The 24,716-nt window shown below is 47.5% G+C and overlaps 8 protein-coding genes across 8 annotated transcripts; 2 read left to right on the forward strand and 6 right to left on the reverse strand.

Annotated features, from left to right (window-relative positions):
- Positions 1-284: 284 nt before the first annotated feature.
- BC939DRAFT_450460 (serine/threonine protein phosphatase 2B catalytic subunit 2) lies at positions 285-3,712 on the reverse strand. The gene is made up of 9 exons (XM_051555531.1): positions 3,351-3,712; positions 2,566-2,772; positions 2,342-2,466; positions 2,108-2,219; positions 1,731-2,016; positions 1,473-1,645; positions 1,327-1,366; positions 1,140-1,225; positions 285-1,017 (listed from the first exon to the last, which is right to left on the reverse strand). The coding sequence occupies exons 1-9, from the start codon at positions 3,505-3,507 to the stop codon at positions 428-430; spliced, it is 1,776 nt and encodes a 591-aa protein (XP_051412506.1). The 5' UTR covers positions 3,508-3,712; the 3' UTR covers positions 285-427.
- A 978-nt stretch (positions 3,713-4,690) lies between these two features.
- BC939DRAFT_423509 (WD repeat-containing protein pop3) lies at positions 4,691-6,235 on the reverse strand. Its single transcript, XM_051553124.1, has 4 exons — positions 5,998-6,235; positions 5,863-5,911; positions 5,546-5,760; positions 4,691-5,455 (listed from the first exon to the last, which is right to left on the reverse strand). Exons 1-4 carry the CDS (start codon positions 6,183-6,185, stop codon positions 4,849-4,851), a joined length of 1,059 nt encoding a protein of 352 aa, XP_051412507.1. The 5' UTR covers positions 6,186-6,235; the 3' UTR covers positions 4,691-4,848.
- A 38-nt stretch (positions 6,236-6,273) lies between these two features.
- BC939DRAFT_450466 (PCI domain-containing protein) lies at positions 6,274-8,279 on the forward strand. The gene is made up of 4 exons (XM_051555532.1): positions 6,274-6,787; positions 6,935-7,038; positions 7,151-7,417; positions 7,506-8,279. Exons 1-4 carry the CDS (start codon positions 6,473-6,475, stop codon positions 8,200-8,202), a joined length of 1,383 nt encoding a protein of 460 aa, XP_051412508.1. The 5' UTR covers positions 6,274-6,472; the 3' UTR covers positions 8,203-8,279.
- A 5,834-nt stretch (positions 8,280-14,113) lies between these two features.
- BC939DRAFT_152841 (uncharacterized protein) lies at positions 14,114-16,202 on the reverse strand. The gene is made up of 7 exons (XM_051550236.1): positions 15,960-16,202; positions 15,698-15,863; positions 15,222-15,606; positions 14,857-15,133; positions 14,747-14,757; positions 14,635-14,656; positions 14,114-14,531 (listed from the first exon to the last, which is right to left on the reverse strand). The coding sequence occupies exons 1-7, from the start codon at positions 16,105-16,107 to the stop codon at positions 14,347-14,349; spliced, it is 1,194 nt and encodes a 397-aa protein (XP_051412509.1). The 5' UTR covers positions 16,108-16,202; the 3' UTR covers positions 14,114-14,346.
- A 987-nt stretch (positions 16,203-17,189) lies between these two features.
- On the reverse strand, positions 17,190-18,580 carry BC939DRAFT_502885 (uncharacterized protein; the record flags this gene model as incomplete). Its single annotated transcript, XM_051560336.1, has 6 exons — positions 17,190-17,262; positions 17,371-17,376; positions 17,474-17,484; positions 17,561-17,866; positions 17,949-18,071; positions 18,503-18,580. The coding sequence occupies 6 exons, from the start codon at positions 18,578-18,580 to the stop codon at positions 17,190-17,192; spliced, it is 597 nt and encodes a 198-aa protein (XP_051412510.1).
- Positions 18,493-18,977, forward strand: BC939DRAFT_450495 (uncharacterized protein). The gene has a single exon (XM_051555533.1). The coding sequence runs from the start codon at positions 18,579-18,581 to the stop codon at positions 18,777-18,779; it is 201 nt and encodes a 66-aa protein (XP_051412511.1). The 5' UTR covers positions 18,493-18,578; the 3' UTR covers positions 18,780-18,977.
- Positions 18,978-20,850: 1,873 nt separating this feature from the next.
- BC939DRAFT_476875 (uncharacterized protein) lies at positions 20,851-21,228 on the reverse strand (the record flags this gene model as incomplete). The annotated part of the gene is made up of 1 exon (XM_051558624.1): positions 20,851-21,228. One exon carries the CDS (start codon positions 21,226-21,228, stop codon positions 20,851-20,853), a length of 378 nt encoding a protein of 125 aa, XP_051412512.1.
- Positions 21,229-23,344: 2,116 nt separating this feature from the next.
- Positions 23,345-24,209, reverse strand: BC939DRAFT_502886 (uncharacterized protein; the record flags this gene model as incomplete). Its single annotated transcript, XM_051560337.1, has 2 exons — positions 23,345-23,497; positions 23,868-24,209. 2 exons carry the CDS (start codon positions 24,207-24,209, stop codon positions 23,345-23,347), a joined length of 495 nt encoding a protein of 164 aa, XP_051412513.1.
- Positions 24,210-24,716: the final 507 nt, after the last annotated feature.

Genomic DNA, 24,716 nt, shown 5'->3' on the forward strand with positions numbered 1-24,716 from the left:
AAAAAAAAAGAAAAGAAAAGAAAAGAGAAAAGAAAAAAAAAAGAGGTGTTTTGAAGCGTGCAGCCTTGTTTACCAAGCTAGCAGTGACTGCCATGTGTTTTAAAAAAAGGGCGGGCAAAGGTTGCACAGGCAGCCAAGCCCATGTGCCTGACCCCTGTCGGCTGTCTCAGGGGGAGGTGTGAAGCCAAAGACGACGCCCACCGAAGCACGCATTCATCACACCGACGCGATAGGATGCGATGGAGTCGAAGAGCAGTGCAGATAATAAATAACTGTACATTTTATTGAGAAATACATTTTGTTCCCTCTTGTACCCCTCCCCGCCCCTTGCTCGTTCCCTCCCCCCATTGCCAACAGGTCGTGCCTCGATCATCAGTTTTCCAAAATTGACTAGAGCTTCTCTCGGCTTTCGCTCCCTCCCCATTCCTTAGAACACACCGGCCATCTTCATCGCATCAATCTCATTCAGCTCAGACTGAGGCGTGTGTGTCGCCTCCCCGATCGCCTTCATGATCTTATCCTTGTCTTCCTTCGTTTTCGCCTCCTTCGTCGGTGGCAGTCTCTCGTTGTCCATGTCCGATCGCTTAGCATCCTCAAACGAATGGATCGCCTTCTTCAGTCCCTCGGCTCCCAGGGCCAACGATCCATAGGGCAGCTTGGTCGTGCCCATCAGGTCCTTCAGCTCCGACACCGCCTCAGACTCGTTGCGGAGGACTGCAAACACGCGTGACAGACGACCAACCGCCAGAATCTTTTGCCGGATCCGGTTCCTGTTCGCGTCCCTCTCTGCACGCGCATTCGAGACATCGACCATATCTGCGTCCTGAACCGCCGCGTTATCCGTCCCATTCGTGTTCACTCCTGATGAGGCGGAGCCATTGCCGTTTTCTGAAATCGCCAGTGTTGCATCAACATCCATCTCTCCTGCTGAACCGTCCGTCAGATTCAAGATCACGTCATCCTCTGCCAGCTCCTCCTTGCTACAAGTGTTCAGAATCGCCAGGAGCATGTCCGTGACTACAGTGTGGGAGATGGAACGTGAAGAAAACGTGTGATGTCAGCTTTTGATTGTCCGATATAAAGTCCTATAAGATGCTGCCTCGACACTCCTGATAGAAATCACCAAGAAACATGCATACTTTTTTCACCGACAAAAGGCAGCGACCATGTAAATACGTCCATGAAGTTCGGCAGCCAATAAGGGTGAGGTGTCGCATTGAACTGACTATAAGAGCGATTAGAGAAAACGAGGTTATTAGTTGGTGAAAGACAAGGCAACGGATTGATTCCGGACGCAGGAAATAAGAAGCAAGTTCAGATCCGTACCGAATGTTCATGACGTTGTTCTCATATTTCAGCACAGCGGCTATTTCATCATGTTTAAATGGGAAAAAAGAGAAGGGACATAAGCATTCGTTCATCCAGTGTAGATGTGACATTCTGCCCAGAACAGGTCATGCCGAAGAGGATACCTTTGTTGTTGTAAACGTCAAGATAGTTGGGTGCCGAGAAAATGGTCATGACTGAGGGGAATCCTGTCGCCTTTGTCTTGCGGTACATGCGGTATCCAGCATCCTGTGCCTCGTGAGCACGAATAATCGACAGCAGGTTGTTCTTTTCCAAGAATGCGCAGGCTGCATGGTAACTGTCGAATTGTGCGATAAATTTCAGAGTCAGTATTGTTTTCATTTCCAGAAGTAATCAGGGACCAAGTAAAAATTGCGACGCACCTGAAAAAGTAAGAGCAACCACGGACGTGGTTGTGGATAAAGAACTCAGATGTCTTTTCTTGACCAAACTCCTCGAGAGGATCTGCCCACAGCAAATCACACATCAGTCCATGAGTGGGGGGTTCCCTGAACCGGTTGATCTGGCGCAAATCATCCAGGGTGTTGAGCTCGGGTGAGAGACCTCCGTGAATGCAAAGGAATTGCTTGTTCATAATAGCAGCAAGGGGCAGCGTGCAGAACGACTCCATGCAGGCGTCATACACTCTTTCGGAATATTTGTGCTTGCCTATTCAGGGGTTCCATAAATATGACAGATGAGATTTGAGATCCTGCATCCTGATAACAATATCAAGAAATGACACCCGTTCAACGCTTACATTCGGTCTTGAACGTAAAGTAATCAGTCAGATGTCTGCACTCATGGTTTCCGCGCAACAAGAACAGGGTGTCGGGGTACCAGATCTTGAGCGACCACAAGTAGAGCACACACTATGTTTGAACAGACAGGGCAATAATAGGACGAGGAACGGAACGAGGAATGAGTACAGCACGCAAAAAGGATCCTAATGGCATGTATTGCTGCACAAGGTTTAAAAGTAGTGGATCCATACCTCGATAGAGAAATACCCTCTGTCGACATAGTCTCCTAAAAAGAGGTATCTGGTATCTGCGGGGTTGCCGCCGACTTCGAACAGCTTCATGAGATCGTAATATTGTCCATGGATATCGCCACACACTGCACGTAGAAAGCAAAGGGCAATCGAGTCAGTAAGGAATAACGTAGATCCATCGTTGGCACCTCGTATCTCTTAATATCAGCGACATGACTTCGTACCAGTGATGGGTGCATCGACTTCCAGCAAGTTGGGCTCTCTCCTCAACAATTCTGTTCCCTTCTGGAGGATATAGATCGCCTGCTCCTCAGAGATGCGACCCTCGCGATAGAAATGATTCTTCAAGAAGGCGATATCCGGACGATCTGGGAATTCCTTTGAATAAAACATTTCGTCTGTCGGGATGGTGACCGCAGGAGCCTGGACCTCTGGTTCAGCAGTCGATAAACAGAAAATACAAGTTAATAACCAATGATGACATGGATTCGATAAAGAAGGCATGGTGTTGTTGTTTTGTTCCGCACTAGTTGTACTAGCCCGCTCGGTCGTTTTCCATCTCGAGGAAAACAGAGTAATATAAATCTGCCGAGAAAAAGGTCCAAGAGAGTCCTGGCATGGCGCAGACAGTATCAAACTGTCATCAACGCAGCGCTGCTACGCCAACACACACACACACATACACACACTTCCACCCACACAGTTTACATCCCCCGACCCCATTGACAGTCCAGAGACTTTCGAAGGAGACATGATAAAAATAACTTTTGCTGAGAGCATGGCTAGAAAAGCGGGAAGAGTGAACCAGTCAAGGAGCAAGTAACCTTCCATTGCGACATGCCCTCTTTATTTCTGTACGTCCTTGAACGCGCAGGTGCCCTAACATACGCTGTGCCAACGCAACCACACATGGAGAAACAGACCGCGCAAGAGAAGGGGGAGGGCAATCGACTGGATGATATGTTATCCTTTGACGATAAAGAGGATTCTCACGAGAAGACGAAAGTACCTTTGCTGTAACGCTCTAGAGTCGAGGCTGTGGTGCCATCGTCCATGGTGTGGATTGTAAAGTCGATCTCTGGGACAGGCTTCTTGTTCTGGAGGTTGCGGAGTGCTGCTTGGGCCTGTGCCTCCCTGGCGGCGGCACTGACGTGGGATGAGGACATTGTGCTGGCTGTATGCTTGTTGGGGATGGTGAGAGTAGGTGCTTCGCAGATGAAGGAGGGGGAATGGGTGAAGGGACGGCGGGGCGATGTGGGGGAAGAAAGGAACGGGACGAAGGGAAGAAATACCAAAAAAATAAAATTGGAAATCGCCCCCTCTCATGCTGCTGCTCTGCTGCCGCCACTGTTGTTGCTGCTGCCGAGCCTGGGTTGCCCTGGGTGTGCTCGCCATAGCACGGACACACACACACACACACACTCACGAAGATAACAAACAAACCAAAGACAAAAGAAGCTCCAGAAGGAAGGACCATGGGTGGATGGTGCGATTGAACAACCCTTTTCTCTGCCAATATCTCATCCGCACTAAACTAATGGGTGAGTGTGGGTGTATGTGCTGGTGCACAACAGGGAAGGTGCCTGCCCTTCTCGAGGCCCGATTCGACTCTCTCCCGGTACAACTCCCTATTTCATTTCATTTTATTTCAGCCAGTCGACATCTTTCCGTTTATCGCGCCAGAGGGGCGATACTCCATTTCGCTCAGCCCTACCACATGCAGAGCGCTCAATTGCTAGTCTACGCATACCCCTAAAATAAGAGTCTCCTTTTCCTAATGAGAAAATACCTCTAGCGAATGGGTGAGCAAATGAACAACGGCGATGATAAAGGGGAATCAATATGCCGCTCGTAGTCTAACGCAACTACAATTGCCATTGTTTACAGACATGGAGCCGAAGATGCTTCGCCAGTAGTGCCTCTATCGACTTGTTTTGCAGGAATGATCGACGATCTGAATCCGCGATATGATCCGCCGCGCTCAATCGATGTATAGAAGGCGAGGATGAAAGAAGAAAAAAAAATAAAAAAATAAAAAAGAGAAGCGTATGGGCGTATGGGAGCCTCCACTCAAAGCTGGTGTGTGCTGCAGCACAAACTAATTCCCGTGACCCACCAGACTGCCCAGTGCTACCACCATTTTTGCTGTTCGATTGCAACAAGGAGTTACTTCGGGGTCTCAGGCCTCAGGCCTACGCCCAGGACAGAATGCCCACACCAGGCTTCTAATGGGCGGTATACCCAAGTAGCCGGAACACACGTTGGCCTAGCCTCAAGCGACCCATCATCCCAATATAGACCCAAACTAGGCTTACAGCAGTCTGCCTACAACTGCCCGATTCAATCAACATCGCGAACACTAAGGTTTATATATGCTGAGTCTATATCACAGTGATATTTATGGACAGGCCATTTGAAGGCAAATTGGATATTCGCAGCCAATGTGCAGCGCGGAACAAGCAATCTTTTCTTTCATTCCAACCGACTGCAAGAGGCTGTTCCTCGTTCTACATGGACAAGTCATTCAGAGCAACACAAACTGCGGCCTTCTGGTGTCCATTGTACTGACGGATGGTCTCGCCCGAGGATAGCTCCCATAACCGTGCTACATGGTCCGATGAAGCCGTGACCAGATATGCCGAGTCCGCTGAGAAAGCACAATCCCACACCCAGCGTTGATGGCCGACCAGTGTCTTTTCGAGTTCGAACGAGTAGTTTTCTGTCTTCCAGATCTTGACTGTACTGTCAGCCGAACAGGTAGCAAGGTGTTTGACATCCGGACTGAGGACACACTTTGTGATATACTTGTTGTGGGCCGCAAATTTCGTGATGGGCTGAAGATCCGTCGAGTCCCGCGTATGAGCCATCTTCCAAACGTAGCAATTGCCCTTGTTGTTGGCAGCAACCAGAGACGATCCATCGTTGGCGACAGTGACTGAGCGTATCGGCACATCCTCCTCGGGCACCAATTCATGTGTGCAAGAGCTTTCGCCTAGGTCCCAAAGCTTGATACTTCCATTTTGATCGCAAGAAATGAGTTCGCCCTGGTTTGGGTGGATGACAACATCGTTGACTGGTGCTTTGTGGTCGAAATTCCTCTGAGGATCTGGGCATCTGTATGAGGATGAGGAAAATAAAATCGCGCGTCAGACAAATGCTTGTCCAAGATGTCGCCCCGGGAAACGCGATGCTGGTTGTCCTTACCGAATATCCCAGATCTTTAACGTGTGGTCCTCGCTCGCCGTGACCATCCATTTGCCTTCGCAATGGAATGCTACTGCAGTGACATTGCTCGTATGTCCTTTGAAGGATAGAATTGGGTTGGGATGTGAGCTGTTGATGTCGTAGAGACGGACGTGTTGGTTGCTGGCTGCTGCGAGGTACTGTTTGTCGGGGGATATAGCCAACTTGTTTACTTGCTATTGAATAGAATATCAAACAAGGAGAATAAAGAACGCTGTGAGAATGAGCATTGCGAACAGAATAAGAGGCCTCCGCCTTGTCCGAGATTCAACACGTACTGCATCTGGATGTTGAATGGTCCTGGAGCAGATCCCGCTCAGTGCTTCCCTGTGTTATTGTGAGGAAACTAGCGTTAGTCCGATTTGCATCGCGCATCATTAGCATTGCTGTTGGGTCGTCTCTAGGCCACGCACCAGAAGCGAATGACATGGTCGTATCCTGCGGTGACGAGGATGACCGAGTGCGAGTCGTGTTGCGGCTGTTGCGGCTGCTGCGGTTGCTGTTGCTGTTGCTGCTGCTGTGGATGGCCTGGGTTTGGGTAGTTGGGATGGTGCTGTCCCTTGGGGTTTCCATGTGCTGCATGTGTCCTTGCGGTTGGCATCGTTCTGTTGTGATCCTGGTATATGTCGAGTCGGGTCGAGTCTTTGCGAGTGAGGGCAGGAGCTCCTCTTCTCGAAGGGTCCCTTCACTCTCCACCACACGTCAGCCGTGACAGTCACCGACTGCCATTGTGGAATTGGGGGCAAAAGGCGCATTGGCGACTCCGCTGAAACTCAACTCGACTTGACCGCACACGAAGCTCCTTCTTCTCCTTCTTCTTCATTCTCCTCCCTTCCTTACTTCGCCTCCGCCGATTCTCCCTCTGTTACAACTCACATTCACACAGCAATGGACTTTGAGGCACAACTGGCGAGCATCGGACAGGTCGCGAACCAGAAGGACAAGATCAAGGGCTATCAGGACCTGCTCGCCTCCATCCTACAAGGCGCTGCTGCCGATGAGGCCTCCACCTGTCAGCGTCTTCGACAATTCATCACGGCCGCAACCGAGGACTCTGTCGGGCTTGTCGTCTCACGCCAGGCGCTGACAGACTTCACGAACGCTGTTAACAGCACTACCAACCTCTCCGCTGAGAACAAGAAGGAGGTCTACAAGCATGCGCTAGACAAGGTTCAAGGCAGGGTCGTGTCCTTTGAAGAGCAGGTAATGAACGCGTCAGTGTTCTTCAGCTTCCTTTCTCTCCCATCTCACAGGCGCTTGAAGCAACGGGCAGAATGGTCCAACCGCGACAATTACCTCTTATCTGAGGACGAACTGACACTCAACCTGCTGCCCGCACGGTCCATCTAGGTCTCGGCTATCAGGACACACTTGGCCACCATCTACGAAGACGAGGAAGATTGGGCGGAGGCTGCTCAGGTATTAATGGGTATTCCTCTGGACTCTGGTCATCGGTAATGGGCTACACGAACAATACGCACGCGTTGTTGGATGACCTTGGCTGGCACGACTGCGCCTTTTGGACTAGGCTAAAGTGGCAACTAACATCGATTTTGATCACCCTAGTATTATTCCCAACGAGTACAAGGTTGGAGTATACATTCGCATCGTCCGCCTGTTACTCGAGGACGATGAGGCTGTCAGCGCAGAGGCCTATCTCAACCGCGCCTCGGTGCTGATGCGCGATACTAAGGATCTCGCGCTTCAGTTAACCTTTAAGCTGTCGCAGGCCAGGATCTCGGACTTCAAGAACAAGTTCTTGGAAGCCAGTTCGCGCTATCACGAGATCAGTTATATTCAGGACGTCGATTTTGAGGAACGCATGCATACCCTGTAAGCCGCAATATCTACTACAACTCAATCTTACGCCAATAACGTTTCTTCTAGCGTTAACAATATGTATCATTTATCGTTCATCAAGGTCCGCGGCTGTGGTATGCGCAGTTTTGGCTCCAGCAGGGCCTCAGCGCTCTCGAATGCTCGCCACACTCTACAAGGACGATCGCTCTCAACGACTCCCACATTTCTCGATCTTGGAAAAGATGTACCTCGATCGCGTGCTCAGGAGTAATGAGGTCTCAGAGTTTGCAGGCACATTGAAGCAACACCAACTCGCGCTCTTGCCCGATAACACGACAGTCCTGGACCGCGCTGTTATCGAGCACAACTTGCTGTCGGCATCCAAGATCTATAACAACATCTCGTTTGAGGAACTGGGGGCACTTCTTGGCGTCACACCTGAACAGGCTGAAGCAAGAGCCAGCAAGATGATGGGCGAGGGACGAATGTCCGGAAGCATTGACCAAATCGAGCGGCTCATCTTTTTCGACCGCACTCATGGCGCTCAGATGAGGCTCAGTGCTGGGGCCAAGGGGGGTGCAGGCGGTGGCTCCAGCGGCGCAGCCAATGGGTCGGGTTCGGGCGCAGCAGGAGCATCAGGAGCCGCTATCAGTGCGGTGGATGACGATGAGGATCAGGATATGAATGGACATGAGGCACCAATGCTGTCGACGTTGTGGGATGCCAGTATTCAGGATCTGTGCGGACACGTAGAAGAGCTGGTTGGCATCATTGGGGCCAAGTACCCAGACTATGTCGCTACGAAGATCGCCATGTAGGTTTGATACTCGGCCAGGACAGACAGTCGCGACATATCTTCGACTTGAAATAAAATGAAAAAGGATATTACTGGATGATGTGTTGGTCTTGTTGGATTAGCATAATCTTCATTGGCATTACTCGAAAAAAGACAGGATTAAACACTATGGCCCTACTCAGAGTCTGCCTGTAGTATATGCCACCCCTCTGAATCCTGTCGTCTTGTCCTCAGAAGCGTTCGTTAGTTTTCTCGTCTTCGAAGAGGCAGGCTGGGCCCCGGAAAATCTCCCTCACTTGCTTGCCGGTCTCTTCATCAATCGACCCGATGTCCCATAGCCAGGCCGAGGCGTCCGGGATCGCGTCCTTGGCATCCACCAGAATCGCACCTCTTTATTTGATCAAGGGTTAGCAACAGTTCTTCAGATGGAAATCTCTGGCCCTGATGTGGACACATTTTTGCAACGTTGGCTTTGGTGCTGGCACGCATGATGCATATCTGCAAAAGGCCGAAAAATGCCGATCGTCCACGAGAGTAACGAATAAAGAAGTAAGAATGAGCGACAACATCCTTAAAACGCACTGATCGGGCTGGCGGCCGGGTCCTGGCGAAGATGTAAAAGACACTAAACACGAGCAACAACACTTCTCCCTATGAAAAATGCATGAGTCTGGGATGCTCATGGTTCTACTTCTGCTGCGAAGAGATCAACACCAATCAACGTCAGTGTCGATTATCGGCGCGTTGACAACCAATATGAGAAACGGCTAGTTTGCTCATTAACAACACCTGCCGATTCTCAGTCCTCATGTATGGTAAATCCGAGAATGATCCAGGTTTGGTTTAACACATAAATCAGCTATGCAGTAGAGGCCATGGTTTTCAAACGGACGGGATTGTACAAAATCTCGGATTAATGTTTTTCTCCGGGCGAGTACATCCTTGCAGATTCGGCTTATTCTCTGTCCCGAAACCGTATTCCTGCGTACAAGGCCCTTGCCGCGGATTTGTCATAGCACGGAGTTCAACTACTGCTTGACCAAGTCGCGTGTTCGGATTCGGAACGAGCATTGCATTGGCATTTTAAAGTCTCGATGGGGCAGCAGATTTGGAATGCCGCGGATATGAGGATATTGATCAACTGGGTTGTAGTGTGTTGCGTGCTACACAACATGCTGGTGCACTTTGGTGATACCTGGAGCTAATGTATCATGAAGAGAATGACCAGGACTCGGATGGCGATGATGATTTACCGGCTACAGTCACTGTAGAGATATTTCGGGTGGAGCTGAAGACAATTACGCTGGCGACGGACTATGCACCGCGGCGTTCTGTCCATAAGGCAACGGTAAAGGATTTATTCGTTATCCTCCAACATATCAACCAATTCTCTGATCTCCTTCGGGGACATTCCTTTCTCAATGACCGAGTGCACGATCTGCATACGATGAATCTTGACCGTCCTGGCGTATTCTTCCTTCCTCTGCTCCTTCTCCATGTCATACTTTTCCTTCTATGTCTCTTTCCCCAACTCAAGCTTGCACACTTCCACTTGTACAAATGTTAACAATCAAGTCGAAGGTGGTTAGTATAGGTTCGAGAGAAACGCGTAAGTATGGAAAATAAAGTGACTGATTGGTGTACAGTCGAATCTGGTTTTTGTCATCATTTTGATAGTGAAATCGATGATAAAAGTTAACAGTCGAAACTCGTTTTCATCGCATTTTCCGCGCGCAAACCTGCAATAAAACCTTAACTGGGGATTGAATTGAACCTCTCTGAACGAGCTATTCTAAAGCCGAAAAATACAGCCACATATTCAGTCACATGCTCTGCTGTTGATGCAGAATCCTTTTTTATTCTCATCCATCTCAAAGCACGTACCAGTTGCTTCACTGTCCGTCGAATATCCACTGTATTCTTAGACCTCTGCTTCGCTCTCTGTCTCATTTGCTTGAGGCCTTCGATGCTTACAAGGTCTCCGGCCAGATCTTCCAGCGTTCGAGCGGCTATGTCCCATTCCTCGTCTGCGATCGGTGAGCTTGTGTATCCGTCATGACTAACTTCTTCAGACTGGACGCTTTCTCCTTCATCTGCATTCACCAGCTGCTGCACTTCCTCAGCCAGCTCCTGCACATCCTTGTTTCCTACTACTCGGAAATTCCAATTGTTCTCCATAGTAGTCTCGGCGATCAGATGCTCGAAGTATACCTTCTCCTGCTCTTCGTATTGGTCGTGCCGGGAGTAATGAAGTGGATGTTGCTGTTCAGCATGAATTGGCCGTCGTCGTCGGAGCTGCTCGCACATTTCCGTCGGAAGAATTGGCGTCTTGGCGAAGCAGTTTCGCAGCGTTAGAGACTTCATTCGACTCCATGCATAGGGGATCAATGTCCAAGCGAGTTCGTTTGAGATACATTTCTTCTTTTCGTAGTTGCGAACGAGATAGGTTTCATAGCTGAGCATCTCCAGGAAAGTTCGTTTGAAAACACTAATCACCCCTGCGTCGAGAGGTTGCGTTACTGATGTGGTGTTTGTCGGGAGCCGTCGTATGTGAAGATGCTTCCAAGGCGTGTTAGCTCGTGGATCACGCATGTCGATGTTGTTGTGCGCACCTGCAGAGTCAAGAAGGAGAAGAGTTGGCTCCGAGAGATCGTCATCAAGCATTTGTAGCCACCCTACGAATAGGTCCCTGTTCATCCATCCCGAGTTTGTTTTTTTCATGAGCATCCTTTTCGCCGAATCTTTCTCAATATCATTTGGAATGCCTGTGCCTAAAGTAAAGAGCATCACAGAGTCGTAAAGGTCAAGAATGGAAATAAAAAACACGAATAAATAAGAGATGATTGCAACACAAATCATTCATTAAACGTATTACCGATGACCAACGGCTTCAACGAATCCTTGGTGTTTGCCATGGCGAGAGAGGAACCAGAAGCATTAATGCAGAATAGGATGGAGACCCTGCAGCTCCTGTTGGCCTTGGCGCCTGACTTTGATCCTCGAGTTGTGTAAGACTTGTCGTCTAGCTCCTGTAAGTAAAAGCCGGTCTCGTCGCAGTTGAATATGTTGTCCGGAATGTACTGGGCGCAAAGCTGACGGATGTCGGTAAGCTCCGGTTCAATCGCCTCCAGATCGACCGATCCTGCTTCTCCATGAAGCTGGCAATAGGTTATCCCATGGCGTTTCTTGAAGTGATTAAACCACGAGGCTGAAAATGATAGTGGTGCCTCAGACACGGTATCGCCTGAATTGTCCTGAAGATCGACTAGAATTGTACATGTTTTCTTGATCATCTTGCCGTTGACAGGGACATTCTGTCTCCGCTGGTCTTGTAGCCACCGGTAGAGGACCTCCTCAATCATTACGCTCTTGTCTTCGACGATGTAATGAGCGTCCGGGGGGTGCGTCTTGACTGCAGCGCGTAATTTGTCTTCTCGTTTGAGCATGCATTCAAGGGTACATCTCGGAAGATTGACTCCTATCATGCGCCCAAAAGAGCTGTGGGAAAGCTTGATCGGGAGGTTTTCCTTCCGATCATGAAGATAATGATATATGTCCAGTAGTTCGACTTGCTGCTCCAGGGTGTAAGAGACTCTGGCCATTGGGACCTTGAACGGCTCGGCGTCAGGAAACAGAATAAGCACCTTCATATCTCTACGCCTGGCGTAATACAAAAGCATGTTGTATTGTGCTTGACGAATATGCTCGGCATCCTCAAGTTCGTGCTTGGTGTATTTTTGGCGGTTCTTGGCAGGAAGGTGTTGAGGAGTTGGTTTTTGTTTTTTGCTTGTCGCCGTTGCATGGGTCGAGAGCGACTCGTACTGTCGTTTTAGGGGAGAGGTTGTAGTCGTGGTGTTGAGGTATGTAGAATGCAACATGAGACGTAAGGAGGTATGGTTGAGGCAGAGCATGTGACTGAATATGTGACTGTATTTTTCAGCTTTAGAATAGCTCGTTCAGAGGTTCAATTCAATCCCCAGTTAAGGTTTTATTGCAGGTTTGCGCGCGGAAAATGCGATAAAAACGAGTTTCGACTGTACACTAACTAGTATGGACGCCGTTCGCTTGCATCCACCTCCAACTCGCCCTAGCCCTGGCCCCACCGTGCTACTGCTGCCGCTGCTCCTCCTGCTGCTGCTACTGGCATCTGTGTACGATCTTGCGTTCTGCATCCAAGGGTAGTGCCCATTTTTATCCACCGGTTGAAGATACAGTGACTCCGGGAATTAAGTCAATATTTCCTTCTATCGTAGTTTTTAAGCTGCTGCGCTTCACAGCCGTCTCTAATCACTTCCATATTTGACATGGCGGTGGGCTAGCGGCCTAGGTATTAGTCAATAGGGTTGAACTCCATCCGGTATCCTCCTAAAAAGGAAATGTAGATCCCGCTGGACGCCCATATTGACTCAATTTCCAGCGGTATGTTCCAAAAATAATTATTCTGCTACAACTTCGAACTATTGGTAGTAATAATGCCTCTATCTGCCTCTAACACTTTGTATGACGTCCGCCTGCACGTTTAACAGCCTTGATCCTGCGTGGCGAGCTCTCAGTGAGATTTTGACACACTGAGGCTGGGATTTTGTTCCGGATTTCTTGCGCTCCCATAGCTTGGGAATACCTCCTGGAGGCTCCTGATATCTTGCTAGAAGCCCCTTGAAATGCGTCCAGAGGTGTTCTATCGGATTCAAGTCCGGAGAGTTGGGTGGCCACATGAGAGGCACGTATTCGTTGCCCTCAAAGAACTGCTTGACAATTTTGGCAGTGTGCTTGGGGTCGTTATCCTGCTGAAAAAACCACCTCCTCTGGATCGATGCTGTAGTACTCCTGGGTCAATGGAACGCACTCGTTTAGGATCTCAACATATAGTTCCGCATCCAGTCCAGTCTCGATATGAGAGATGTAACCTGGTCCGTCCCAAACCATGAAACCCCACATCATAAGGAACTCTCTCCATGATTGAGTGTCTCCTCGATCAACCGTGCCTACATCCTAACTTTGTTAATTTTCGCCATCCATAAAATCCGCTTCTAGTCCTCCACCGTCCAGTGCCCATATCGGTGCACAAATTTCATGCGCTTCTTGATGTGATCCTTGGTCAGTTTCGAGCGTTTTTCTTGTGCTGAGCGGTTAAATCTTCTCTAAGGATCTCCCGCACTCTGTTGACTGAAATGTCGGCCGCAAGCTCCTCCTTGAGAAACCGTTGGATCTGAACGGTATTATTGCAAACGACAGTATCCGGAGAGAGTCAATCTAGGGAGAGAGGAGAACTTTATTCTGCCAACAGCGCTCTGAAATGTTGCAGAAAATGGGCGAAGCACCGGTGACATCATAGTGTACTGAACCGAGCGTAAACCTTTTGCATCCAGGCACAAAACAGCGCAGGTAGCTCCATGCACTCGTCTTGCAAACATGACTATGAAGACCATCAAACATTAGAGAACCAAGGTAAGCTCTGCGCCTTTCTGATTTCGTATGGAAACGTTGCGACGAAAACCGCCGGACTTTGTAGTTGGTCATTAGAGGTTGGGCGGCAGGCAAGCGGCGTGTAACGATAGTCACCATAGTTATATATAGTCGTGCACGACAATTGTTATTAAAGTTAGCTCCCTTCTTCACTCCCATCGTCTTGTTACAGAGCGTTACGCTTAGTCTTAACATCATCATGGGTTGCTGAGACCCAAGCCATCTGAGCAGCATGTACAGAGCTCATGCAATAATTTGCCACCAAATATTCTATTATATTGAATTATCAGCCCATTCGGTGAGTGTTCGTTTCACATAGATACTACTTTCAAAGTCGACTGGGATAAAATAATAGGCCCAGGATCAAAGCAGACTACCGGAACAAAAATACTCAAGGATCTCATACAGCATCTGCCTGCTCGCTAAATAGCTTTCTCTTTCCCTCCTGTGGCACAATGGGCAGTGTGCCTCGGCTCTTTGCCAAAGGCAGCCATGCGATTTGCGGTCGGTATGCAGATCCCTTCATCAGGGCCTTTTTCTGAACACTGTTTGGAAGCCAATTGAGAATGATATGCCTGACAAGTCGCTGGACCCATGTCTAGAAAACAATAAAGTAAACGTTGATGAGGAGAACTGCTGATTTGCACACCTGCTTGCTTCTTACTGCTGGACCATAAAACATGCAATCTTCATAGCTGTGTTAGAATACCTGACCGGCAAGAATCTTCGACCATGAGTTGCTTCCCTTTAATTGGATGTTAACACGATCGTAGCGTTGCTTGTAAAACTCTTCGAATGCTGCGGTGATACTTTCAGACCTAACATCTTCCATGTTGTAGATACAATTTGCTAGCACTACGGCATCCTGCATCGCGCTGACAGCGCCTATTTAAGCAAAGAGTGTGGAATGTAAGTATATCATCGGAGGGTTGTGTAAGAGAAGGCCTTGCGTAATAACTGATAGATATGGAAGAGTTTCAAGACGCACCTTGACCGGCACCTGGTAGCATCTAAAGCGGGGGAGGTTTGCAAGATGAGCAAAGTTAGATCTCTTCAGTAACAACAGTAATTTCACAATTGGCCAAAACAGATAGGCTTACCTTATGACAAGCTATACGAAAAATAGGAAAGAGATGCATGAAGACTTGGTCAGCTTATCCGGAATGTAACATATCAACTCATACACCCATCTGAGAACCCGTCACCTTACCATCACCGATGAGTACTGTCTGTGAATGGTACCATGTTTCAAAGAGCTTCTCCTCCAAATACACTTTTGAAATCAGATCCTTGGGTGTCTGGCGTATGAATTCGCCCATAGTGCCTCCCCATGGGGATGGCAGGTCCTCAAACTCCTTGATCATAGCCTCGTTTGATTGTGGTCCCCACTCGGAATTGCGGAAATGCTGTTCCTTGCCTTCCATCTCCGAGACCTGGTAACTTAACAACCATCCTACTTGATTGTTGGCCATGCTGCAAATGCCCCACTATTAAAAAGTAATAAACGCAATCAAAGGATGTTACTTAAATGCTTACTTCTAGTCACACAAAATGAGAAAACGCACTCGCACATACACTTCGTGTGTCCTCTCCCAGAACTTGAGAAAAATGACAAAAGTTGTCCTTGAGTTGCGGATACTTCTCTGGGTCCATTGCAGTAGCTACGCCGACCATGCTCACGTATCCGATTGACAAATTCTCCTGATCGATTTTCGGCAACACGCCCTCTTCCATCATCTGCTTGAAAAGGCTTTGGCGGACCCCACTGTAGGCGCCGTCGGATCCGACAAGAAGATCGCCTTCATATGTCGTGTTATCGGCGCAGTAGATATGGATCTTTCCTTCCTTTGTTTCTGTTCGCAGAACCTTTTTACCGAGACTGATCTTCTCGGGTGGAACTTGTTTTAGCAGGAGCTCGTAGAGTTTGGGACGCGGGAAGATTAGGCTGTCATATCCTATGCTAAATGATTAATTCCTCAGGGATGGTTATTACATAAAGTTCAAAGGGTTGTTAGCGGGCTGAGTGAGTAGCACATACAAAAGGAACTTACTCGGTCATCCAGCTTCCCATGTCAATAGATCCGAGTTTCTTTGCCGTTTTGGCAGTAGTGTACATGTCGACCTGACTGAAAGTCAGAGACATTTTTTGGATCTCTTCATACAGGCCCAGCTGCTCGAACACAGGCAGGATCGTCGCGCCAAGAGTCATTGCAGAGCCTATGGCCGTTCAATGCATCGTTAGACGTATTACTTTTACACAAAAAGTATCCGAAGACGTGATCTTAAAGGGTATTGTTTAAAGGATGCACTTACCGAGAGCGCGAAGCTCCAAGGCGCGCTCAAAGACGTGGTATGGGACATTGCATCGTTCGAGCAGGGTTGCCAGCATGAGTCCTCCTAATCCACCTCCGACGATCAGGACCGTTGGAACGGATTTTCCAGCACTGCGTTCGGTGATCATGGTTTGGTAAAATTTGCTTGAGGTTATTTCGGACGGAATAATGGGGTATTAGAAAACAAAGAACGTAGGAAGGAAAATGAGGAAGGAGGAAAAGAAGGAAAAACAGGCGATCCCCATTCAAACAAATGAAGAAGCGAGCAATGTGCTGTTTGCATCTCGAACGATGACTACAGAAGGAAAGTGCCTCAGTTCAAGTTGCTGTTACACAATCGGGCGCATAGCGCACAGCAGTTAATGTACAGCATGTGAATCCAATACACGGCTCACCAGTTGCTCCCAGCTTTTTTGTCCTCAATTGTATACTGGTAGAAATAGCCAAAAAGATAAACATGGTATGGTATATTCATACATCCTTGATCCTTAGCACCTCAACACTAGATTATCATTTGAAGCACAGCAACTGCTTGCTACCCTCGCAATGGTAAGGCCCTTCCAACGGCAGCACATTCCCGGTACCAGGGACGATGCTCGAACGCGTTGAAGTTAGCCATCTTCTGCACTCACTCCGACAAGTAATTAAGGGGTTTGCCAAGTGGACATAAAGGGTCGAGATGAGGCTCAAATGAAGAGATAGGGAACGAGAATGGGAGAAGGAGGGTGAGGTACAAATATGCGCTCCGTTACACGCCCTCTGCGATACTCCGAACAAATTGATGGGTAATTTTATGACATCCGGACTCAGCGTATCAAAGTTTTTATTCATGTCGCACTCGATATTTGTCATTCCTCCCCATCTATCCTCGTCTGATGCCTTTCTGAAGAAGCCCACGCACCGCGCCCCGCTTCTTGGCCAGGAATAGCCATGCAATCTGGGGCTGACACTCTGATGTCTTGACAAACACTTGCTGCTAGAGCCAGCTAGGTATAGATATAGTTGAAGAAGATATGGCGAATCATTAGTTCTATCCAGCAGGGCTATAGTCATTGACAAAAAAAAAAAATTAATGTTAGCATAAACTTCGCGTAGCTCAAGCAAACCTCTATTGTAGCATTCCTACATGTCCATTCATGAGCTTGAATATTACATTGCTGTGTTCGAGCTATGCTTTTGCGTGATGATATCGTTGCTTGCGGTATTCCCTTTATGCATCGTCAATGTCCTTATCGGTTAAGTCCGTCATATTGTAAAAGGCAGTTGGCAAGAACAGCAGTGTCCTATATAGCATTCACGGCTCCTACATTTGGAGTAGCCGGGTCGAATTAATGGAAAGCATGGGATTGTACTCATTGCATTCGATGCCAAAGCATTTACGCAGTGCTTACTTTGACCTGCAGAAGACAGCATCAACGTCAGATTCAAGGAAAAACTGTTAGCATAGATACGCTCCAAGTGAATGAAAGAAAGTAACTTGAACGTTGTTCGTACCTTGTGGCATCCTATGCATGCAAGACCGTAAGCAAAAGTGAAACACGGCACTCAAAGTGAGTTAGCAAAATATGGCTTTGATTATACACTCGAAGTTGCATAGGGCAAGATCATACCGTCACTGAGGAGAACGGTCTTGCCATGGTACCAAGTTTCAAAGATCTTCTCTTCTACAATCACTTTGGAAATCAAATCCTTGGGCGTTGCTGCGAAGAGGTCGCCCATGGTACCTCCCCATGGGTTGGGCTTGTCTTCAAACTGCTTGATCATCGTATCGTTCCATTCTGGACTCCACTCCGAGTTCCGAGATTGCTGGACCTTTGTCTCTTTTTCCCCCAGTTTCCTCCGATGCCCCAAGCAGATATGCTTGCCGGGGATACATACGGTCGTCCACTGTAATAAAGTATAGAAAGCGTCGGTGAACACATGGATATATACCGGAGATCCATTATGAGGATGATGGTATTCGACTTACACCGTAGCCATTTCCACCGTAAACCTGCGTAAAATGCGAACAATTGTCCTTCAAGTACGAATACTTTTCCGGACCCTGATTCTCTGCTACACCAAGAATACTGACGTGACCTATCGCGATGGTCTCTAGATCAGATTTGGGCAAGGCGTCTTATTAACTGGCTTGTGGCAGCTAAGCGTTCATTGCGACGTTGCTTTTTGATCCTTTTATGTTCATCCTGCCTATCACATCTGTTAAGCATCATTCTAGTAAGCGTTTCTGGATTGTGCACATTCAAGCATACATTTGTCACGTTTTCATTTAAGAGGTAGCAATTTCCTATAGAGAATTCTAGTATCCAGCGTTGGATTGAACATCCGTATGTTTTATTGGTCGAAGACTGTTGGACCAGCCTTCGAGGAGGGATGCTATTTAGCTACCTAAGAGGATCAATGGGTGCTCTAGAATCGTAGAAACTGGGCGACGTGAGCACAAACGACATATACTCCTTGCAACTGTGGACAGCCCGCTCCTACAATTTGCTGACTATTTCACACTAACTTACACTGTTATACTGTCAGCTGTTTAGCAGCCACGTCCAGTGTTCCATGAGTGGTCACCGCAGCCGTCGAAGCCTGGCGATCTGCTTCCATGGCAAATAACTTGGCCTGCATTGGAACCGCAATCGTAGCCTTTCTGTTTCAGGGCGCCACCAAAATTAGCGGCATTTTGCTGCGCAGAGCGTACTTGATCAGCATGACAGTCGTAAGTGCATATATCACCGCCAGACTGAGCTTGGTTCACGAAGCATCACTGCTCACAAGCAAGAGTGCCAAGTACGCAGGGAAGTAGTATGAGTCCTAGCTGGATTTTCGTCATTGTTGGTCGTGCGAGCTGTTGCTGTGGAATTGTCGTATTTGTGAAAAGATAACTGAAGAAATTAATATCAAGGCCATATGAGGTAAAGAAATGTGAAAAGATGGCCAAGTGCAGAGTGCAAATATGAAGGATGCAAGAGACTTTCTGCTTACCTTGTAGGAGAGTGGAGGGTACTGAGGAAGAAGAATGTAAGACAAAAGGGAAGGATGGTACCCTTTAATACGTCGCTGAGGGATAACGTAAATCTGAGAGTGTCCCCTACTCTGACTACTCTGAGCACCATTGATATGGATAGTCTCCTCAAACTAATGCTTCACAAAAGTCAACAAAAAAAGGCAGGACAAAAGGACAGGGAGTAAGAGGAAGACGAAAGGAAAAAAAGGGGGGGAGGGGGAGGAGAGAGGGAGCAAAGAGATGGGATGAGTGCACTCATTCTACCCACTCTTTTGCAGCCTTATTAGAAAAAAGTAGGGGAGGAATGGACATGAACGTCAAGGGACACTAAGGAAAAAGGGATGGAGTGCTCAGTGAATGTGAATAGAGAAGGTTCAAGGGATACTAAGCACACTGCACCTCTGACCTACATCTTAGAATATGTGTTCCGTTCTGCCTCACAATATCGCAGGAGGAAGATAGAGACCGTTAAAGTGCACCCTAAAAAAGGAGGGATGATGGAAAAACGAGAAGCAAGATGATCAATACGTAACATCAAAATAGAGGACGTTGAAAAAGGGACAGACTACAACTACAGCTGCTTACAATATGTCGGGATAACTGGCTTGTGGCAGCCAAACGTTCATAGCGACGTTGCTTTTTGATCCTTCGATTCGTCGGCTCTTCCTATCATACTGAGGCAGAATTCAGTAAGCGTTGGATTGTTCACCCACTAATAGGGAACGTGAGCTGGGTTTAGACCGTCGTGAGACAGGTTAGTTTTACCCTACTGATGAAATATTGCAATAGTAATTGAACTTAGTACAAGAGGAACCGTTCGGATAATTGGTATTTGGGCCTGCCTGAGCAGGTAATGGCCCGAAGCTATCATCCGTTGGATTATGGCTGAACGCCTCTAAGTCAGAATCCGTGCTAGAACGCGACGATTACCGCCTTTTCCGATTTTTAGTTGAATACGAATAGACCCTCGAGTCCTGAATCATACTATGTGGGGTCGTCTTGTGGAGCGGAAAGGCTTCATGAGGCGCCTGCTAATGTTAATTTCAAATATTGGAAGAGATAAATCCATTGCAGACGACTTTTATTGAACGGGGTATTGTAAGCAGTAGAGTAGCCTTTAATTTTCTTGAAATGGCAAGAGTTAAGGGGACTACTTATAAACATATATAGAACATGCATATGTACAGTCACCTAACAATTATAATTGGGCAATCATAATTTTCGCCCATGCTTTTGTCAAATTACCTATATACAACACAACAAAAGAGTTATGCAGTCGCTTTGGAAATCTTCATGTCTATCGAGGAGCTCTAGGGAAACATCCTTGGTGAATATCAGGGTGGCGTATGCTGAAAGAAAGGGTTCAATATCTGCCATTACCCCCGCTGTACTTTTTCACGAATTCCAGTTTCTGGGGCATCGTGCCGACCAGTCTTGCAAGCTGTTCTTGTGGTAAAGCATTCCATTCCTCAACTAGAGCTCTCACCAGGGCTGTAATGTCCCGGGGTTGTCTTTGTCGTCGATTGAGGGCGGTATCAAGGAGGGACCAGACATGCTCGATGGGGCTCAAATCTGGGGAGTTGACTGGCCAAGCCCTCTATTTTGCAAACGCCGTGTGATTGGGGCCAATTCATTGACAGCGCGCAGCTGTGAACTGGGGCGCCATCTTCCATGGTTGTTATTCAAGCTGCTGTCGATTGTGCTTGGAGAAGAAAAGTCGTGTTGAAGAAAAAATGTATTTATTTGCTCCATGGCTAGAAAAATTAAAGTTGACCAGTTAGTTTTGTTAGCTATACCTTCGAACTAGGTTGATAAACAATAAAGGGTACTTCGCGTGATGCGTAAATGACCCTGAGAGCATAATATATCTTTATTCGCTTTTGTCTTGAGCTGCATACACCTCGGGCCATGTGTAGATAGGTTCAGGTTCTCCTTCATATCTAAACTCAGACCAGAAGTGTACCCTTCTGCCAAAATGCGACTCAGCAATAGAAAGCACATGGCGTATATAGGGTTCTGCTTGCGAACGTCCCGATATTTTGGAGCTGAATCTCCTGAATCGGTGGCCTTTGTATGGAAGCGTAGGATGCTCGCCCACTTCGAATTCTATTCTGTCGGCCATTAGGACTACTTGGCTGTCGTATGCATATGCCCATTCGACCGCGGCGATGAAGGAGACCCAAATAGAGCGGTCGTGTTCGTTGTTTTCCAATGGAGGAAATAGATCAAAGCCAATGTCAATGCCCATTGTGATGCGGAAACAATAGAAAGGGCAAATAATGATGGATCAGTTCAAGTTGGACAGAGACGAGGCTTTATTACTGCGGCCTTGTGCAAGAAGGCTTTCAACGATTCTTTTTGTTTATCAACTCTTAGGGGCATTGCTCCAAACATTCAACGATTCGAAACCAGTTCGAGCAGTTATAAGTGCCGCATGACAGAGTTGTACTCTTGGCACAGTTTTGGAAACAGGCATAATCAGCCTTAACAGATGCAATGCCAAGGAGCAGGCAGACGGTTACAATAGTAAACTTCATAACTAGACTCGTTTTTTGAGAAATAATTGTGGATGTGAGATTGACATGAAAGACAGACAGGACAAAATATAGCCACGTACAAAAGGCAATAAGAGAGGGAGAGTTCAGAGACTTGCCTACCTTGTTTACGAGCGAAGAGTGCTGTTGAAGCGGAAAATTGAACGGGAAGGGTCCTTTATATGTCGAGGGAAAGTTGGTTTGGCTCGGAGAATAGAAGCCCAGAATGGAGGCAGTCTAGAAAAATGGGAATATGAGACTGAGATAAATGACAACCAAGTATACAGGACAAAGGAGGGAAAAGAGTGAGGAGCATGCGAGAAAATAAGTCTGTGAAAAACGATATGCCCTTTTTAATAGTGGCAGATCGTGCCTTATATACTAGGGAATAGCTATAAATGCGTCTAGTATAGGGGGCTAGGAATATAGAGGTAAGTCCCAGGGGCACGATGCTCTTCATAAAGGATCGACACCGAGTGGTGGCGGATCCAGAGAAATAGGGCGCTTCATATAAGCAAGACAATGTGGTGAATACACCACAAGGGGTGAGAATCGCCTACCTTTGTTTGCGAGTTGAGAGTTCTGAGAAGAATATAAGACGGGATAGAGAGCCCTTTATATATTAAGAAGTTTGGCATTAATGACAATGAATAACGAGAAAAGGATATTGAAGATCACTCCGGAGGCACAAAAGATCAAAAAGAGGAGAGACGCCGAAAAGATTAAGGGGATGCACATGGAGAGGAGAGATGGCAGAAGGTCAAGGAATGATAGAAAAAATCAAAGGACGAGAAAAAACAAGGGACAACATCAAGGGAAAACATCAAAGGACAACATCAAAGGACATGCAATAACTAGAGGCGGAGTCAAGGGGAACAGTGTTTCAATGGCGTCGAGTCATATCTATCTAGATGGCGATGGTGATGGCGGTGTGCGATGTGATATTGTCAACCTAATCTGTCGCAGGACAACACCAATGGACAACATCAAGGGATAACTGGCTTGTGGCAGCCAAGCGTTCATAGCAAGAAAAGCAACGAGAGCGTCAGACGGCTTGAGTTTATTTCACTTAAGGATACAACTAGTAACGACGCGTCCAAACATTTGACCCTTTTGTCTTTAAAATTTTTGCTATGCTTACGTCGCGTTTATTATAGCTCAACCGATAAGATAGCCACATTAAATAATATAGGCTGGGATATTTTTGGGACTGAAAATAAATGTGACTCCACACACCACACCAATTAGGTATTTATTTGTATTAAATATAATAGTGAGCTGGAGGTACACTTTTTAGACTAAATATACAATGAACTCTGGTGAAATATGCGATATAGGCGCTTGACTGATTCCTCCAAAGGCTCCTTGTGTGCCAACAACGCAACAAATATCTCTGCCTGAGATGACAGGTAAATAACCGCCAGCTCTCGATCATGGATTCCACCATTGACATAATGACATAATCATATATGCCGCGCGTAGCACAGGATCGGCAGTTACTCCCTGATCCCGCCTGAAACTGGTAGTTGCGCCGCTAGTACTTGCTCCACTGGTATTTGATTCCGGTGTGGGGTGTTCCTGAGGCGCAACTGGCCTTGAAGACTGTGCAAATGATGCAATTCCTTCCGTACTAGCTCGTCCAGTGGGAGACAGTCGGTACTCCTCAATAACCTGAAAAGCTATCGCACTTATTTCCATGTCACGAGCCGTCAATGGTTCACAGGATGCAACGGATCGAACAACATCGTTATATGCTAGAGGGGGATGCGGATGCCATTTTCTTGATCCAGATCGACTCGATTCACCTGAGGTTGTTATGAAAAATGATTATTATTCATCCAGTCGTTTGTACAGCTCCTGTCGCACAGTGCTGTAGGCTTCCGTCCGCTCCCACGAAAATGTCACCTTCATACGTAGTGTCATCCAAGCAGTAAATATAGGTGTCGCGAACCTATGCTTGTTCAGAGTCAGGATGACCTTTTTCTAAGCAAGGTAGATACGGACAAATAATGGCAAGTATTCAAGTGTCAAGGAAGAGGTGTCAGGATAAGCTTAGGATTGTATTCAAGTTACTAGATAAGGAATAAAACAGATACAGAACTGTGGAATATATAAATATATTTTTCTATTTGCCTTGTGTAACGATCATACGCGCTACCAAGGGTAGTCCGATCGGTGCTGTGATATTTTATGTATTTCAGTGTGAGTCAAGGAGACAAAAGAGCGTTGTTGTTTATTATGCTCCCGGTAGGGGTTTTTATAGTCCCGACCTGGGGCTTGGAGCATTAGATAGCTTAATAGTCTCATGAATAAAAATGGAAGTGGCCTAAATATGAAGGTTCACTCCCAGTACAGTCCCAATTTGGGGTCCGGACGGAACAGGTGCCAAGAGTCGACCGATCACTTGCCAATCGCAGCTGTGGCAGTGCTGTAGCTCGTGGCACGCCACAGTGGGATAGCCAGCTGCGAACGATTCAATCTCTTCCAAAAGACCGAGTTGATCAAAGACTGATAAAGTCCCTGCTCCAAGCGATGTAGCCGACTCGAGCGGATGCACCTTTGTGGCTCGCTCATTGATATGATAGAGTACGTTGATGCGCTCCAGGAGTGTGCCCAACATTAGACCGCCCAAACCCGCACCGATGATATGCGCCGTCGGCAGTGGGCGTCCCTGAGGGAAAGTCTGGGCAGACATCGACAAGTAGCAATTGGGAGAGAGGAGTGAGGAGATTGGGGTGAGATGAATTGGATGAGGTGAGAAACAGCTCATTCATAACCAGTTTACTTGTGCACCGCATGGATGACTTGGACGTACAAAGTGGAGTCAATGTTCCACTGAGGGCGCTTTGAGGCTTCAGGCTGGGAGACTAGGCACTGAAAGTGGTGTATAAAGATGCAGCCTCGCTGCTGTCAACGCAATTCCAGTCCAACGATGAGAGGTCACAGGGTCTTGTACAGGGCAAGAGCAACGCCGAAGCTGCTGCAGCGGTAGAGTTCCCGCGCTCGTTGAGCATCGGCTCAGAGAGTGGAAGCGCTGTCGGGACCGTCCAAGTCATAGTAGAATGGGAGCGAACTCGAAGAGGTAGCGGCAATAGAAACGCCAATGGACGTTCGTAAAAATATACGCGTTGAGACGTCCATTGAAACGTTCACCCAATATAATCACGTCCGCGACGCGCGTAGACGCACTGTCCCAATTGCA

The sequence above is a fragment of the Gamsiella multidivaricata genome (assembly GCF_025024155.1).
Source record: "Gamsiella multidivaricata strain RSA 2152 chromosome Unknown BC939scaffold_30, whole genome shotgun sequence".
Lineage (NCBI taxonomy): Eukaryota > Fungi > Mortierellomycota > Mortierellomycetes > Mortierellales > Mortierellaceae > Gamsiella > Gamsiella multidivaricata.